The sequence below is a fragment of the Dendrobium catenatum genome, unplaced genomic scaffold (assembly GCF_001605985.2).
Source record: "Dendrobium catenatum unplaced genomic scaffold, ASM160598v2 fragScaff_scaffold_488, whole genome shotgun sequence".
Lineage (NCBI taxonomy): Eukaryota > Viridiplantae > Streptophyta > Magnoliopsida > Asparagales > Orchidaceae > Dendrobium > Dendrobium catenatum.
The window spans coordinates 1,744,517-1,762,385 of record NW_021318950.1 but is presented as its reverse complement, the minus strand read 5'-3'; the positions used below and the strand labels follow the sequence as shown (position 1 = coordinate 1,762,385).

Sequence of the window (17,869 nt, the reverse complement as noted above, 5' to 3'; positions counted from 1 at the left end):
TTTAAGAGATTTAATCAAAATCTGAATTTAATTTCAGATTTGAGTAAATTTGGAGGAAGGAGAATTTTGAATCAAGAGTCTTGAATGCATTAATGGAGCATTAAAGGGGATTTCACCCTCATAGGGCCGGCGTCATGTGAGAGGGGAAGGAGTGATTAGGGTGACTTGATTACTTTCCAAATGAGTTTGAAAATTGTGGGGGGAAAATAATGAGTCCTCCACTCAAATTCCATTTGAATTTTGAATTCGAAAAACTTCCTTATTTAGACTTTTGCAAATAAGGAAAGTTTTTTAATTTTGAAATTTGAATTTCAAATTTATGTAACTCCTTTCTTTAATGCAAGATCAAAATTAAGGGAGGCTCATTATGAAGATCGAAATCATCATAACGGCCATGGCTAAGGATGATGGCCGGCGGCAATAAGGGAGGGGGAGATCTTGTCGTCGGGTCGAGGTGGTTTGGTGATGGTTGGATTTGGAGTGGAGAAGCTAGTGAGATGAATGGGTGGGGGATTTGAACCACTAATGGAGATGGTTCGGAGGATGGAAAGGAAAACAACAAAGGGAAAAGAAAATTACCACGAGCCGTTGACTCTTCCAAAGACTGGTAGGCCTTGCACTTGCTCACCTTGAGCTCTCTCTCTCTCTCTCTCTCTCTCTTCACTCTGGCTCTCATGCAAGAAGAAGAAGAAGAAACAAACAAATTTTCATTCATCAATCATCCCTTCATTACAATAGAATTGACCTATATATACGTCTCAACATAAAAGAAGGAACAAAGGCTAAATTTCCCTCAGGGCTACAACATGACTCAACTCATAATAGGGGTACAATAGGAATTAACATCTATTTCTACCAAAATTCTAGCCATAGAAGACCTCAAGCAATGAGCAATTGTAGCTTCCAATTGCAAAGGTTTACCTATGATGCACTGGCACTTTGTGATAACAAAGAGTGTGGTGTCTGTCAAGCATATGCAAGACTCATGAATTTGCCTAGCATGTACCGAACAAATGTTGGACATACAACCTATGTATTCAATTAACAAAATAAAAAAATAATATAAACGCATATCAAACACATGTGTCATGAATAAAAAATTTTAACTTAAAAATATATCACATAATACCTTTATTTAAGCCATGTATCATCTTATATATATATATATAATTTAGATAACTTAATAGTTAATGAACATTAAGTTTATTTTCCCTATTCCGCTCTAATTTTCATTAATTTTTTATAACACATTTTTATAAAATAATCAATTTTCTTAACTTCAAGCTAAAAATCTTCCATTTTATAAAATTATATCTCGTCGATTGAGTTTAGCATATACTTAATAAAATTAAATGGGGTAAACTTTGAATTAGTTCACTATGTGTACATGGCCAATTTATCCCCAAAGTATCACATTGCTCAAATTTAGTCTCTCGACTATACAAATTGATCCAAAATAATCCATTTTGGACTAAATTGGGATCAATTTTACACAGTTGAGAGACTAAATTACGATCAATCTTATATCACAATTACAACTTGGGGTCATTTTGAATCAATTTTGTATAGTCAAACGACTAAATCGGAGCAACGTGATACTCTTAAGACTAAATTACCCACACACCAATAGTTTCAGGACTATTTTAACATTTTTATAAAATTTAAAAATGCATTTTACTTTATAAGCAATTGAAATAATTTTTTTATTATATGAATATTTTTTAAAATTTATTTAATTTGTTTAAGTAATATATAGGCTTTTCAATTTTTAAGATACAATATTATAATATCATATCCAATTTGTGTGTGTCATATATTTTGAATCATATGTGTTGCTTGTGTCCGTGTCGTATTGTATTTGTACCCCATTGTCCATATTGATGCATAATAAAAGTTTATCAAAGATAGAACCTGAAGAGTATAAAGTAGATTGGTTGAAAAAAATATAAGAGAAGTTGAGAAAAGGCTAAATAAAAAAAGTGATGCTAATTTACAAATGAAATCCACGTTACTAACAATCCATGGAAAAACATTTATATGACTTTCATCTACCTTTACAAAGAAGATCAAATGAAATCTTTGAGATATCTCGTGCTACTATTCACTAGCTTATGGTTATAATATAAATAGTTGTATTAAAACCTGGATAGATATTTGTGCTTATATCAAATTGAATCAGCAAATTAAAAAAGACATAATATTTGAGAAAAAACAATTAAGATTATTTTGCAAGCAATTTGCGTGTGATAATCCTTATACTTCTAGGCAAAGATCTACGAAAATTTATAAGGAAAAATATAATAAAAAAGAAAAAATGAAACATCCTAAAAATTATAAGCACCACAAAATTCCCTCTAAAGATTAAACTACAAAAAACATAAAGAGGTAAAATGCTATAGATGTAGTAAATATGGTCACTATTCCAATAAATGCAACACTAAAAAGAAAATAAATGAGTTAAAAATAGATGATAAATTAAAACAAAATCTTTTGAAAATATTTTTAACTTCTGATACTCAATTATCATATTCCTTTAATAATGCTATTGTAAAACCCGAAAATGTCGTTTTAGGCTTCGCAAAGATCTACGAAAATTTATAAGGAAAAATATAATAAAAAAGAAAAAATGAAACATCCTAAAAATTATAAGCACCACAAAATTCCCTCTAAAGATTAAACTACAAAAAACATAAAGAGGTAAAATGCTATAGATGTAGTAAATATGGTCACTATTCCAATAAATGCAACACTAAAAAGAAAATAAATGAGTTAAAAATAGATGATAAATTAAAACAAAATCTTTTGAAAATATTTTTAACTTCTGATACTCAATTATCATATTCCTTTAATAATGCTATCTCCAAATTTGAATCAAAATTGTAGGAGCCATGTTTTAATAGTCGTGACAAATCAAACTAGTATAAATCCATTATGGAAATGTACAGATTTTATACTCTAACTCATACCAAAACGAGCAAATTATAAAAATTCTAGTCAAGTAATAAAGCGAAGGCAAAAACATAATAAAAAAAAATCCAAGAAAAGGCAATAATCAAGGCAAAATAAGAATACTCCCAATTTAATTCTATCAAAATAGGAATTTTAATCCCACCTTCCCACATTTTTCACATTATCATATCATGTCAATCCTAATACTAGCTACAATCTCGTAGTTATAACCATTTCTATCATTGTAGTATCGTTGGGATGCATGTGAAATAATCGCTATAAATATTGTCATTTCATATAATAATATAGCTAAACTCATTGTCACCACAGTAGAAAATTTATATCAAAATAATAAAAGCAATTATTCCGGTGCCCGCACAAATCAATTAAATATTATTTAATTAGTATATAAATTTCCTGAAACCCTTAAACTGAAGGGTTAAGCTTTCGTGTTGTAACAATTATTGCTATTATTTTATAGACAACACAGCATGGTAATAGTTGTAAAATTATTATCATAAAAAAATATCTAGTTAAATATTTGCATTGAATATTTGCCTACAAAAAGTCTTGGGAGTTTATATGCTCATCAAAAATAAACAGCGGGTATGAAATCATAACTTCAAATTATTTGTTATAAAGTGAAGCACAAATACACAACACAAAATCAGATGCTTTTGTGCTTTGAATGACTTTAAAATTCAAATTCCGGAAAAGACAAAGTTCGTCGAACCTAATATATTAATAATGTTAGGTTGCAACCATCAAGAAACTATACTAGAATATAACGAAGTATCCTTTTTCATGCATAAGTGTTTAGAGGATGAGTCAATAAAAAGCATAGGTTACATCCGGTTTAACAAATAAATTTTAGAAAGCATAAAAAATTTATCATGTACATCAGTAAATATAAGAAAGTTGCATACAAACATTCTGAAAGTGTTATGTGCTTGTCAGATTGTAGATTGTACTAACCAAAGCCATGATCCCTTTATGATCCCATCTTTTATACGATCCATAGCATCTACCGTCTTCAATTTTTTCTCTTGATGAGGCATCTTTCTCGTTTCTTTGCAAGACTAATGATGGCAGGGTTTTTAGAATTACAAGTTTAATGGTATATCTGCCTATCTAGGCTTAGACTCTTGTACAATACAGCCCTGCATATTCATACCTGATATAAAACCATAGCTGCAAGTTCCATCAAACCATGATATATGTTCCCTGGATGTCCCAACTTATCATCCCTAGATACATCACTCCTAGAAGACATGTTGCAATCATTGTGAAAATTATACAATAAAATGAAAAAATTAATATCATTACAACAAACTAAAAATGAGAAGTACCAAGGAATCCCATAAGAAACTGCAATGCCTTGATCTAGTTCCTTGGCAACAACATCAAGAAGTTTTTCTACTAACGAAATCTCCTCTGAAGTATTTCGGGTAAGCTTCAATTGTACACTAGCGTAAAGAATGAAGGAGGCCTATAAAGGAAAAAATTTAACAAAATTGTCATTTAAAATGAAGAAAAGAATCAGCATACGTAGAAGTACTAGACCTTTAACCCTCTGTCATGAGTCGTAAGCCAAAATCGAAAAAGAAACTCCTGAACAGCAAAATGAATTTTTGTTGCAAGATCTCCAAGATTAGGACCATCCTTCATCAGATATGTGTTAATGCATTCCATAAGCTTACGTGAGTACTTTCCTTCATCTCTGACAAGGTTAAAGATTCATCAATTTAGAAACCTACCTTTAGCAATTATAAGGGGTTGTAGAAAATTGGATGTGTTTGGCACAAAATTACTACTAACTTCTTTTTTTTTCCTTGATAATATGCTTTAAAAAGTGACTTAAATTCTATTGCATCAAAAAAGCATGTTCTAGCTAACTTCATTATGATACCATATGTAACCAAAAACTCCTACAAACCTTAAAGAAGAGAACATCTCAACAAAACCAGCAACAATATCTTCCCTGATATTATCTGGAAAATCACCAGGCGGGTTTTCCAGAAGAACGTGAAGCGTTAAAGCAGCACGAAATGCTTCTTCCTTCAAGCTGGATGGCATAGAACCTTTCATGCTAATAGTTGATACCATCTTATTCATATATAGCAATATAAGACCTGCAAAGTGGAAGGGACCATAACTTAGCAACAAAATCTTTTGTCTCATTAGCAATTTGAGAACGTTGTAAGGAAGGATGAATAAAAAAAAAACTCATAAAGTTTCCTACTAGAATACATGCGACTCTTCATCTGATAACGGTATTCATTTATAGACAGCAGGTGTCGTAGGATACCGCTGTACTCCATCTGGAATATAGAAACATCCTTTAAAACATCCCATATGTGATTGAATAGCGGCTTAATGACAGAACCCAAAGGCAATTGAGCTCCTGAGCATTGCAGGTTAGTTTTCAGTAAGATCAATTAAAGAATCAAAAACAATTGCAAAAAATACGTTGCAACCAGTTGAAGCTGCTACCGGAACTAGGAGTATTGTTGTGCAAATAAATGACTTAGTTCAGCATGCATTAAATTCCAATCCATGTCATGGCCACTTACGTACAGTAAAACAATCTTGCCCAACAAACTAATGCAGATTTACCAGGTTAGAGCAATTATTTGTGCATTCAACCTCACCCAACTCGATGGTGCAGATGAATCCCAACTCCATGGTGCTATAAAATCAAATCAATAAACTCATCAAAATGCCAACCCACGTTAAACACATATAGTACGTATAAACATGCATGGGATGAATTCTCATGAAGATTGAAGACACAAAGCATTACTCAAAATGAAATTGAAGATGTAAATTATTGAATTTGCACATATTGTTAGCTAGAATTTACGCTAAAACTTGCCAAACCATTTTTTGAGCCATACAAATCCTGTTGCCTCATTAAGTCTCATTTTTCTCTCATTCTATGCTAAATCTAAAATTTATTAAATCCTTGAGGATGTAAGATTTAAGCGATTTATACCATTTCTCCTCAATGTGCATCATATTCTACTTCATTTAAATCCTAAATATTGAAAATATTTGCCAAGCAATTTACTAGAATTTAACAAAAGTTAACATCAATCATGCCAAATAGTTTTAAGGATTAAATATCTCCAAGATTTAGATTTAAAAGATTTACTAAATCATACTTGTAGCCAAACAACCTCTAAGAATTACAACCCTAACCGTATATAGAATAATAGAAAAATGTCCACTAACCAAATGCCTAAAATACCCACAAAAATACTAAGTCAATATAGTCATGGCACTAATAGTGACATTAAAATCAAATAGACTGGTGACATGAATATGACATAAGATATTAAAATCAACAACACTTATAACACAAAAATACAACTAAAAAGACTGATACAACAGTTGAATTGATAGAACCGTAAAGAAATCGAGCGACCCTTTGATGGCCCGCTAATTCTTTGAAACTAACCAGATAGCTTGTGATCTTCAGCACACTGAATAGCTATTCGTAGGGTCTTTGCCAGTAGCAATTTTGGATGGCGCTTCTTGCTTGCTGATATCTCCAACTCGATGCACTTGGTGAGCAGGGAGAATATAAATGGCCACGACTCTTCTGCAAAAATTCAGCAAATACCGAGCCTATGAACACGAGAAAAAAAAACAAATACTACTAATAAATCCTCAACAACAGTAAAAACCAAAGCAAACTAACCATGATGAACTCAAGGAAAAAAAAAACAAAGACTTCTAATAAATCCTATACAACAGTAAAACCAGAGCCGGCTAACCATGAGGAACTCCACCAGGTCCGATCCTTGCAGTGTTCTTCGCGAGCAGCCGGCATAAGCTAAAGGACCTCTCACCTTCAAGCCAACTATTAAGGAGCCGTATTCCTTCCTGGAAATCATATAGCCGAAGTTAGCAGACGCAATAGGGGTTTGGAAGGTTTTTCTTCTTTTTTTTTACTTTTGCTTGCGGTTTGAAACCCGTCACGCAATTTTGAGAAGGAGGCAACTCTAAATCTATCCTAAACAATGCGCTCAAACTCCAGTTTGTAGCAAGGGCAGGGAACCTTACATCGCGGGATTTAGGTTTATTTGAGGAGAGCTTTGAGATGATCTCTTGGACGTCTCTTGATGTCGCCATAAGTCTCCTGCAACCAACGAAAAACTTATCTCCTCATCGACTGCTGCTATTTTAACGTCAGGGTTCACCTCCGTCGCTGGGTTAGGAAGACAATGGACAGCGCGGGAGAGCGGGGAGCACCTCCAAGAAGAAAAGTGGGCAGTGGGAAGTGGGAACGCTGGCTTGTAAATGGAAGCGGAGGTTTTAGATGGCTGGGGTTTTGGGGCAAATTATTGGGTCAGGTGATCGAAGCCTTCTCTCCGTTCGGTCGTCAATATAGAAATGCGACATCTGTTAGGTGTTTTTTTAATTTAATATTTACGTTTTATGTCTTTTCAGAGTTAGCGACCCGACCCGATAACGCTTTTCATTTGAATTCCGGAAAATAAAGAATGGAAACGCCGCGCGACATCTTCAATGTTACTCCAGCTCCAGCTCTAGTAAGCGCTCTCAGATTCCTCCATTTCCTTCGGTTCTGCATTAGCTAATTCCTGCCGGAGGTAGACGACGAACCTGTAGAAGATCATCAATTAGGAAGAGGTATGGTTGCGCCTAACTTGCGCTTTACTTGCGCTTTCGTTGCGTTTAAGTTATATGTTAAATTTTAGGGTTTAGGGTTTGGTTATAGTTTTACCATTGTTTGTTTAATGTAATGTACTGTTCAAATGTTTATTTTCTGATTTTTCACGCTTCTTCTCTTCGTAAACGAATGACTTTAATGGTTTAGTAATAGTTGTATAACTAGCATATATGTTAAATGTTGTGTTCAATTTTTATTTTTTTTTCCTGAATTTAAACCTTCTTTTAAGCTAAATAATTACGAAATGTTCAATGTTGCGCTATGGTTCTGATTTTTCTTATTTTTATAGATGAGGACGTCGTATCAAAGGCCAGTAACATCTAGATGTTATGTTACTTCTTTCCGGAAACATTGTGATGCTTATGTCGAGATCATTGATGATGAAGTGGAGCAAACATTAAAGAATCTGAACATTCATCAATTTTTGAAGTTCCCCGCTTTCCAGCAGTGTATACCACTTCTTTTTGAGGTTCTCAAATTTTGGAGTCCTGCTGATGAAGGCTTCATCGTCCTGGGTCATGTTCTGAAATTCACTTCGGACGAGGTTGCTTTGTTGATAGGTAATATTTTGAATATGGAATTTTTATAGCTATATGTTTTTTTAACTTTAATGACTGAAATTTTCTGACATGTTTGTCAAACAGAGGCATTGATATAAAATGGAGGATTGATCCTCTAAATGGACCTCTGTCAACTGAAGTTAAAACAGAAATTTCAAAATTAGACAGATTATCTGATAATGCAACAAAAATTAAGACATTTATTATGTTTTTGTTATCTAACATTTTCTTTCCACTAAATAGTCATAAAATCCCTAGAAGGCTCACAACTGTTGCAAATAATTTAAGTGAGTTCGCTTCCATTAATTGGGCTTCATGCTTAAGGAACTTCATGGTTGAGGAGTTCAACACAATTTTTGAGAAGTTTAAACTCCAAAGACCATTGGGTTACATCAATAATTTTTTTCCTCTTCTACTGGTAAGTTTCCACTCCTACTGGTTATTCTACATGTTTAATGTTTTTTAATATTAAATTTAAAATTTTTATGTTTGGCATTATACAGATTTGGTTTTTGGAACATTTTTCTTTGAATAAACCAACCGATTCAGAATTAAGACCGCGTTTTCTGAGATGGCAGGGGTATAAAGATTTATACTTTACTCAAGAGAATGCAGCAAAAATATTTAAATTTTTAAAGAAAATTGAGGTAATTTTTTAGCTTACATGATGCAAATTACACTAAGGTTGCGCTATAGTTGCGCTATGGTTGCGCTATAGTTGCGCTTTAATAAATTTTTCTGTTTTTTGCAGATTTTTCTTTGTCTTGAAAATGTTAGCAATGAAGAGGCCGAAAAATACGGGGCTGACATTATTGCCATACAGAACTTGGAAACCCGTTCATGTCATGAACCACAGAAATTGCAGTCACCCCAAAAAATTAAGGCTTCCGCAAGAAAAAAACTTGACACCACCCCACCTCCCTCTCCCCCTCTCTCCCCTGATTCTCCACATATTGAACCACCAGAAACTCAACCTCTGCCGCCGCCAACTCAACCGTCTACTCGTCCACCTACTCAAAAATTTTCCACCAGTCAACCTTCTGCTGAACAGCTATCCATTAGAAGGGCAGATTTAGAGGCTATTCAGAATAAATATTTTGAAATATTTGAAAAAATATTGAATAAAATTCAAAAAAATGTGGGAGCTAGATTGGATCGGGTTGAAGATATTGTGGAGAAACTTCAGGCAGATCAAGACTCCCTGAAGTACAAATTTATTGAATTTCAAATGCAGTGTGATCACAATCAAGAGAAGCCGCATATAGCTAGTTCTGCCTCCAGCTTTCAATCAGTGAAAAATACGGCTTTGTATCCTTCAAGACAAGCACCAATACAAGTTGTTCCTCCACCTCCACCAATGGCCAAAGAACTTCTTCCACAACAACCAATACCTCCACATCCACCATTGGCCGAAGAACTTCTTCCACAACAACCAATACCTCCACTTCCACCATTGGCCAAAGAACTTCTTCCACAACAACCAATACCTCCACCTCCACCATTGGCCAAAGATGTGCCACCACCAAAAGATAGTTCATAACCAAAAAGAAAAAAGAGAAGATGATGAAAAAGAAGAGAGTTCATAAAAAAAATTTGTACCATACGTAAAGAAGAAGACCAAAGAGGTTATCTCTGTCGATAATATAATAGTTGAATCACGACCTGTATTGGAAATTATGGATTATCCAGGGAAGCCTTTTCTATCAGAGCAAAAACAACAATTTATGGATGAATGTTTCAAAAAATTTAATATAAAGTAAGTTTAGTTGCGTTTTAGTTGCGCTATAGTTGCGCTATTGTTGCGCTATGGTTGCGCTATGGTTGCGCTATAGTTGCGCTATGGTTGCGCTATGATTGCGCTATGGTTGCGGTATAGTTGTGCTATAGTTGCGCTACGGTTGTGCTATAGTTGCATTATAGTTGCTCAACGATTGTGCTATGGTTGCGCTCTAACTTTATATTTTTCTTTGTTTTTTGTAGGGAGCACAAAATATTTGCATCTGAAAACATTGAAATAAAAAGATCAGATATTGACTTTCTGCTCACAAATGATTGATTAGGTGATAACCATGTTGATGCATTTGCTTTCTTTTTACTTAAGCAGAGTAGGTTAATGGCGGAGAAATTTCAACGTTATTTGTATATTTCTCCATTGTACAGGGTAAGTATAAATAATATTTTAATATTTTTTTTCATGTTTATTTTTCCTTATAGAACTGAATTATTGCAGGTATACAAGTCATTAAATCTGGATTATCAAATTTTTATCAAACACATTAATCTAGTTTCAATTGTTGTATAAAATGTGCACATACTGTTATATTCTGTTTATTAATGAGCATTCTCTAAAATCTGTTATATTCCGTAAAGCGCAACAATAGCTAAACTATAGCGCAAGTATAGCGCAACCATAGCGCAACCATAGCGCAAGTATAGCGCAACCATAGCGCAAGTATAGCGCAACCATAGCGCAACCGTAGCGCAAGTATAGCGCAACCTTAGGGCAAGTATAGCGCAGCCATAGCGCAACCGTAGCGCAAGTATAGCGCAAGTATAGGGCAACCATATATTTCGTAATTATTTAGCTTAAAAAAGTTTAAAATAAAAAAGAACCAAATTACATAAGTCCAAATAGATGATTTATAAAAAATTTTTTATTACAACCAATAAATGAAATCATTAAGTCCAAATAAATATTATTACATTTCAAATTTAAACTATGTCGCAATTTTATTACAATCAATAAATGAAATCATTCAGTCCAAATAAATATTATCATATTACATTGCATATTCATTAAATTCCAACTCCGAAGAAAGAAAATCCATCATCAACTTGGTGTATTCAGCTCCAGGTTGGCTTGATGGTATGCCGGTTATATATTCCTCACTGAAACATTCAGGCATGCTTGAAAAGTTCATCTGTGTTGAACTAGGATGTGTTGAAGAAGGTTCATCTATTGGGTTATCCCCCACCAAAGGCTTCTTATCTGTAAGAAACTAGAGTTTTAGTCTTAGGATTTGGAATTAAATAATTAACAAGTTATTAAAAGCTTACTCTTAGGTCGTTTCTTCTTTTCCCAATGGCTTTTCAGTCTTGCATTTGATATGCCTTTAGGTCTACGCTTTAGAGGATCTTTCAAATTAGCAGTTCCACCTTGGGAACTAGCAACATCCTTCTCATTTCTTTTCTTGCCACCAAGAATTAGGTATAATTTTTTATACATGTCTTGCAATGAGGAAAGAATAAACTCCTCTGCCTCTTCATTCCCTTGAGCTTCCGTGCTCATTTGATATGCAAACCTGCTCACCTGATTTCTGAATATGAATCCCCTACCACTTTGGAAATTATTACTTCTTTGAGAATTAAGGAAGTAACCTGAATAAAAAACTTGTCGAGCCCTTGCTGACCAACGAAGTAATAAGTACTTCTCAGGGAATTTAGCCATATCCAACTGTTTAAAAACCCTCAAACAATGAGAACACAGCAATCCCATGGTTTCATACTTCTTACAGCTGCATTGAATGTTACCTTCTGTTGCATCAAAGTGAACAACCCAAGGATGGTTTTGATTCTTTTTCTCTATGTAGTTGACTATATACTTTGAAGAATCAGTCGAGACAAAATCTATACTCATTTCTCCCACAGCCTTTATAAATTCTTCCTCAAAAATTGAATATATTCTTCTTGAGTAATATCTAGCAGCTTGTTTTAATATTGAGCTGTTCTTTATCACGGGAACAATTTCAGATTGACTGCATTTGTAATCCTCATCTTGCTCATTTCGCCGCCAATTCATCAGTACCTTTTCCAAGCCAAGAAAGCAATCAGTTAATGAACTTGTTGGCTTTGAAATGCCATGACACACATTATTAGTACACTCACTACGCTGCGTTGATAAAATGCCCATGCAAAAGGAATCCTTGTTGAAAGCAGTTGACCACTTTCTCCTTATCTTATAAAGATCCTGCAACCATTCATGATTATGAAGATTCCCTTCCTTGATCATTTCATCCCGCTTCCTCAAACACTTCCTCAGAATCACACCACCTCATACACTTATGGAAGAGTCCTCTAACTTTATTATTGCTATTGTAGATGGAAACTTTTGATGGAACCTTTTTAAATATGTGCCATTGGCATAATCTATGACGAGTGTGAGGTAATGCAGCTTCTATGGCCCTGGCCATAGCTTGGTCCTGATCAGTGAATATTGTTGTTGGATATTTATTACCCATTATTCGTACAAATACTTTAAACAACCATGTAAAACTTTCAATTGTTTCTTCTGACAAAAAAGCAACCCCAAACAAAATATTCTGCCAATGATTGTTAACACCAACAAATGGCGCACAAACAAAATTATACTTGTTCAGCCTGTAACTAGTATCAAAAATCAACACATCTCCAAAACATTCATAATCTATCCTGCTTCTGCCATCAACCCAGAAAAAATTTAACAATCTATCCTCATCATCATATTGAACATCCCATGCGAACATGTGGTCCTCCACTTGTCGATCTTTAAATAATTGAATCAAAGAATTAGTGTCACCAATTTCAATCCTTGCTCTTTTCTCCTTCTGAATTAAATTGTAGGCATCCCTCTTAGAGAATCCGACATTCTCACATCCACCAACTTCCTCTGCAAGGTAGGCATATGCATCAATTGTTCTTATCCCTGCATTTGTCATCGATTTTAGGACAGAAGCTTTTTCCTCAATAACATTCCTACATGATCTTAAAAGGTGTCAGTCGGCTGGGCTAGCTAATTCATGGTTGTGGGATTCAATAAATCTTTTGACATGCCAATAACCATCTTCATCAGTGACAAACCTCACCATGGCTGGACAACCAGTTCTGACAACTGGTCTAGTGAATCTCTTTCTCTTTCCTGAAGTATGATCATCACTTTTCTTGAAACCAGCTTTTGAACAAACAAAGTCCTTCGATTTTATCTTTCTAGAATTTGGCCGAAAATTGTGATGATCCTTTCGGACACTAAAGCCATTATCATGAGCATAAGTACAAAAACATTCATATGCTTATGTCTCATCTTTGTATACAACCTGAAAGAAAAAGTAAAGCGCAAGTAAAGCGCAACTATAGCGCAACCATAGCGCAACCATAGCGCAACAATAGCGCAATCATAGCGCAACAATAGCGCAACTATAGCGCAACTATAACGCAACTATAGCGCAACTATAGCGACAAGTTCAATTTTTTTTTTATTTATCATCTTCAACATAAAATCAATAATGAAAGCTAAGAAACAACAACATTAGATTTTTTTTTTTTTACTTTTTCGACAAAAGAAATTTATTCTGCTTTAAAATCGCAAAATCAAAGATCCTAAGACTAATGAGCTGAAACCTACGTCTTCTTTCTGCGGCGATAATATTAAAACTGACTGTTTACAACTTTCTAACTTACCGATATGTTGAAACCAGAGGAATTTCCGGCTAAGTTAGGTTCCGATTTCGATTCTTGCACCAGCCCTTTCGATTCATGCATCCTTTCCGATTCATGCACTCCCTCTTCCATGCCCTCTTCCACCTCCCTCTTCGTTGAGCAGTCCATTTCTTCTCTGCAATTTTCTGGCTCGAGCAGTCTTTATTTGCGTCTTTTGCGGCTTTCAAAATGAAAAAATAAGGCGGCAAATGCTTAAAAGTTCAAATGAAAAGCGTTATCGGGTCGGGTCGCTAACTCTGAAAAGACATAAAGCGTAAATATTAAATTAAAAAAACGCCTAACAGATGTCGCATTTCTATTGGCGACCGAACGGAGAGATGGCTTCGGTCACCTGACCCAATAATTTGCCGGACAGGACGGGGCCTCAACGTACAAGCATCCCAAGCCCCTAGTCCGGCGCAAAACTACATTTAGGCTTTGACTATTTTTTTATTGTTTTCTAAAATAAAATTTTAATACAAAAATAAAAAATTTGTACTAAAACTTTATTTTAGAAAGCAATAAAAAAACCGTCCCAAACGAAGCCCAAGGGACGGCTTTTTTTGTTGAAAGCAGCTTTCTAATACAAAATTTTTTATTATTGAACTAAAAAAATGCTTTAAGAACCAGCAAGAAAGCCGTCCCAAACAAAGCGTTAGAGGGTTTCTTTTTATTTTGCTTTACCCTTATTAGAGGAAATGTGAGAATGTACTAATTATTTGATTTTTTTTAAAATAAATTCAAAGTTTTCTTGCTTTCAAATCAATATCGAAATTCTCATTAATCGGTGTGACTTGACCTTTTATATATTCCATAATTAAGAAAATGTGAGAAATATATCAATTATTTGATTTTTAAAATATATTTAGAATCTTTCTTCAACCTAAAATACCAATGCTTTCAAATAAATAGGTGGAACCCTTTTTGTTTTGTGACGTTTAAATCATACTAGCTTCATGATTTTTCATATTTGAATCATGCTTTGAACTATGATTAAATAAATAATATGTTTATATTCATATTATAATTACATACTCTAAACCATGAATCCTTAAGCTTCAATTGATCATTGTCCCAAGATAACTGATCAATGTTTCAAGATGCATCAAATCATGGTCGATCATATTTGAACCATATATGGAACAATGCTTCAAAGAATAAATGTTTTGTATGCATATTTGAATTACCTAATATATATACCTTGAGCCCTAAAGTTTTAATCAGTGTTCGAACATGATCGATAATTATTTCAAACTGCTTCAAACCATGATCAATCATCATCAAGACATGATTTAAATAATCCTTGAACCCCAAAAGCTTCAATAATTCTATGATTATTGTTCAAGCACTATTTATCATTATGTCAAAATGCTTCAAACATGACCGATTATCTCCAAATAGTGCTTTGAACCATGCTTCAAATAATGATCTATACATAGTTATATTTGGATGGTCTACAGCCAACTCTAAACCTTGAAGCATCGATCAGGTTTTGATCATTGCTTCAACATGATCAATCATGTTTCAAGATGGCTCGAGATGCTTCAAACAATGACCTATACATAGTTATATATGGATTAAATATTGCTTAAGAATATTCAAATATTGCTCAAATAATATTTGAAATTTATTATAATTAGATTACAGCAACTGCAATAGTGAATGATATTGTTGTTTAGACAACTTTGATGCACAAGAGTGTAACACAGTGGAGAGTTATCAATTATCATGGTAATTATGACATGCAACAGTTGGTGTCCTTATTTCTAACTGGATATATATTTTTAACATAAGTAACTAATCCTATATCTTATGTGCAAAATTTTGAACTCAACTCACTAACAAGCTTGCAAGTTGAGCTTATAAAGCCAAGATCCTAAGCTTGAAGCATAAATTTTAATATGTTATTCTATACTTTATTCTGAACATTTGTACTATATATAATCAGATTTTTATTGGTTGATTTTCCTACACAATTTAATTTTTGAATATATAACTAGATTGAGGCTTTTCTAGCAATTACAATAATTATATAAAAGTCTTAAATATTTATGTGAATAACCCTCTAAAGTTAGAATTTGAATGGAAAAAAGTTCAATGAGTATAATGTCATACGAGCAATGTGACATTTTACTAGCAACTCATATATTATTTAAATATTGCAATGAAATAATAGTTCATTTATTATTGCATTTGCATTTGCAGTGTTCATAGCATGGTGTTGGAGATATTCTAATATGTAAAAAAATGCACTCTTTGATATCTTATAAGAACTTTATATGTTCTGTTTTAGCACTATCTATCTAATGTGAATGTGGGGGAGATTATGACCCCACTTACTAAAAGCAGGTGTGGGAGGTTATATGGTATTGTTCTACTTTGATCATGGCCTCACTTGCTAGAGGCTGGTGAGGGAGGTTAAAGAGAGTCATAAGTGAAAGTTGAGTTATAAACAAGCATCGGGATGCATGCATTTTAATCATTTATTTGCATGTATTAATACTTTTATAAATTTAGTATGAAATATTTTGAACTAAATATTGATTATTCATTAAATTCTAAATGAATCCTAATAAAATTTGAAAGCCAAGTGAAAGTAAACATCTGATAGCAAGTGATTAGTGATGCATATAAATTCTTTATGAAAGTGGTTTCAAAGATGTAAGTCGGAACTTGAAATTATGAGTCAGTTTTTGTTAGTATTTTATTCATTCTTTGCAAGTCATTGTATTGATATTTGAGATGAGTTGGAGAGAAGTCTACTGAGCTGGTTATGCTCATCCTATGATATTTTTTTATATTTCAAGGAAGGGTAAAGACCCTGCAATGTAGAAAGGTGTTGAGGCTGGATCTTCTAAATCTTAAGTGACTGAAGTATTATTTTTTAATTCAGTGTTTGATTATTTTGATATATATAATTCATTGAGCTGGATATATGTTATTTTTTAATGAAATTTTGATTTTACTAGCACACATTGTCAATGTTGGTGGTTGAGTTGTTTAATTATATGTTTAAGATATCAATCCTTCCATTAGATCATAAAGCATCATTCTAACACCTTGATCTCAAAACTTTAGCCAATGCTTATTCATATATAAGACCCACTACATCAAAGTTTTTGCATGTGCAAGCTCTTTTTCATAAATTAATATAACTATTGAGGTCATCATCTAGGACATGTAGCTCAAATTAATTAATGAGGGGGACAATCAAGCTTTGAGCCTTAGTGAGGAACTTCCATAACGTTTCATTAATTTTCTTTTCTTAAATGTTTTTTTATATTCACTAAAAAAATATGTCTATTGAAGAACCATTTATGTATTATATGCCTTAAAATATATAATAAAGTTATCATTGGATAATAATGTATGGTATTAATGATTTTGTTGAAACTCTTTTAAATATTGATTGGCATCAAGCTATTTATATTTATAGATAAGAAAGAAAGAGTCCACTACTCAAAGCTAGCTTCATTTTCTAAAAAGAAGTTATTGTTTAGCTCTTGATACAAAATTTTTGAAAGTATCTTTAGAACTCAACTCCTCTATAATCCTTTGAAGCTAAGTGATATTCCTCATGGCAACTATGTTATTGAAACTCAATGTAATATTTATTGATATTTGATGAGTGAAAGCTCTATTATATGCCTAGGGAAATAATGGTCGATAAAATACTGGCAATGTTGTTATGTCTATTATAAACAAGCACAAATATTCATAATGCCTACCGAATCTCTTATGTTGGTCATAAGAAATAACCAAGACTCATTATCTCTGAGTGTGCTATTACAAATGCTATAGGATAAATCTTAATATTGGCATCTTACATAGCGATGATAAGTAAATGTCCTTCACATCATTTTTTTAATTGTGTTCCATCCAAACTTAATATTGGGAGACATGTAGGTTTGATGCTTTTAATGGAAAAATCCAAAACAAAGTGTACATACATGAAAATGTCCTTCATTATTAAGCTACGTATCAATTAATGTCCCATAAATTTTTATATAACATGTATAAGTAAATGATAGTTTTTGAAATAATGCTTTAGGTGTCCATTTAACATGCATGATAATTTTATCACAATGCCATCCTCAAGTCTTATCATAAGACAAGCTAATAATGTGGCCCCTCTTTACATCTAATATGATAATGTATACTCGTGTGTATAGACTGAGCATTCGGACAAAGTCGTAGGAAGAGGCACTCACCT

The 17,869-nt window shown here is 33.3% G+C and overlaps 2 protein-coding genes across 2 annotated transcripts in view; both read right to left on the bottom strand.

Moving 5' to 3' along the window:
* Nucleotides 1-7,283, bottom strand: part of LOC110106501 (serine/threonine-protein kinase ATM) — a 256,327-nt gene extending 249,044 nt beyond the window's left edge. The window contains exons 1-9 of the mRNA XM_028694452.1: nucleotides 7,018-7,283; nucleotides 6,729-6,837; nucleotides 6,410-6,553; nucleotides 5,192-5,353; nucleotides 4,886-5,081; nucleotides 4,513-4,669; nucleotides 4,299-4,438; nucleotides 4,124-4,211; nucleotides 3,925-4,028 (exon numbers count right to left, since the gene is read on the bottom strand). Of these exons, the coding sequence (XP_028550285.1) occupies nucleotides 3,925-4,028; nucleotides 4,124-4,211; nucleotides 4,299-4,438; nucleotides 4,513-4,669; nucleotides 4,886-5,081; nucleotides 5,192-5,353; nucleotides 6,410-6,553; nucleotides 6,729-6,837; nucleotides 7,018-7,086 (1,169 nt within the window). The 5' untranslated portion in view covers nucleotides 7,087-7,283. The remainder of the gene's footprint in view (nucleotides 1-3,924; nucleotides 4,029-4,123; nucleotides 4,212-4,298; nucleotides 4,439-4,512; nucleotides 4,670-4,885; nucleotides 5,082-5,191; nucleotides 5,354-6,409; nucleotides 6,554-6,728; nucleotides 6,838-7,017) is intronic.
* A 3,702-nt stretch (nucleotides 7,284-10,985) lies between these two features.
* Nucleotides 10,986-12,214, bottom strand: LOC110106500 (protein FAR1-RELATED SEQUENCE 9-like). The gene is made up of 2 exons (XM_020836435.2): nucleotides 11,263-12,214; nucleotides 10,986-11,194 (listed from the first exon to the last, which is right to left on the bottom strand). Exons 1-2 carry the CDS (start codon nucleotides 12,212-12,214, stop codon nucleotides 10,986-10,988), a joined length of 1,161 nt encoding a protein of 386 aa, XP_020692094.2.
* Between the last annotated feature and the right edge of the window lie 5,655 nt (nucleotides 12,215-17,869).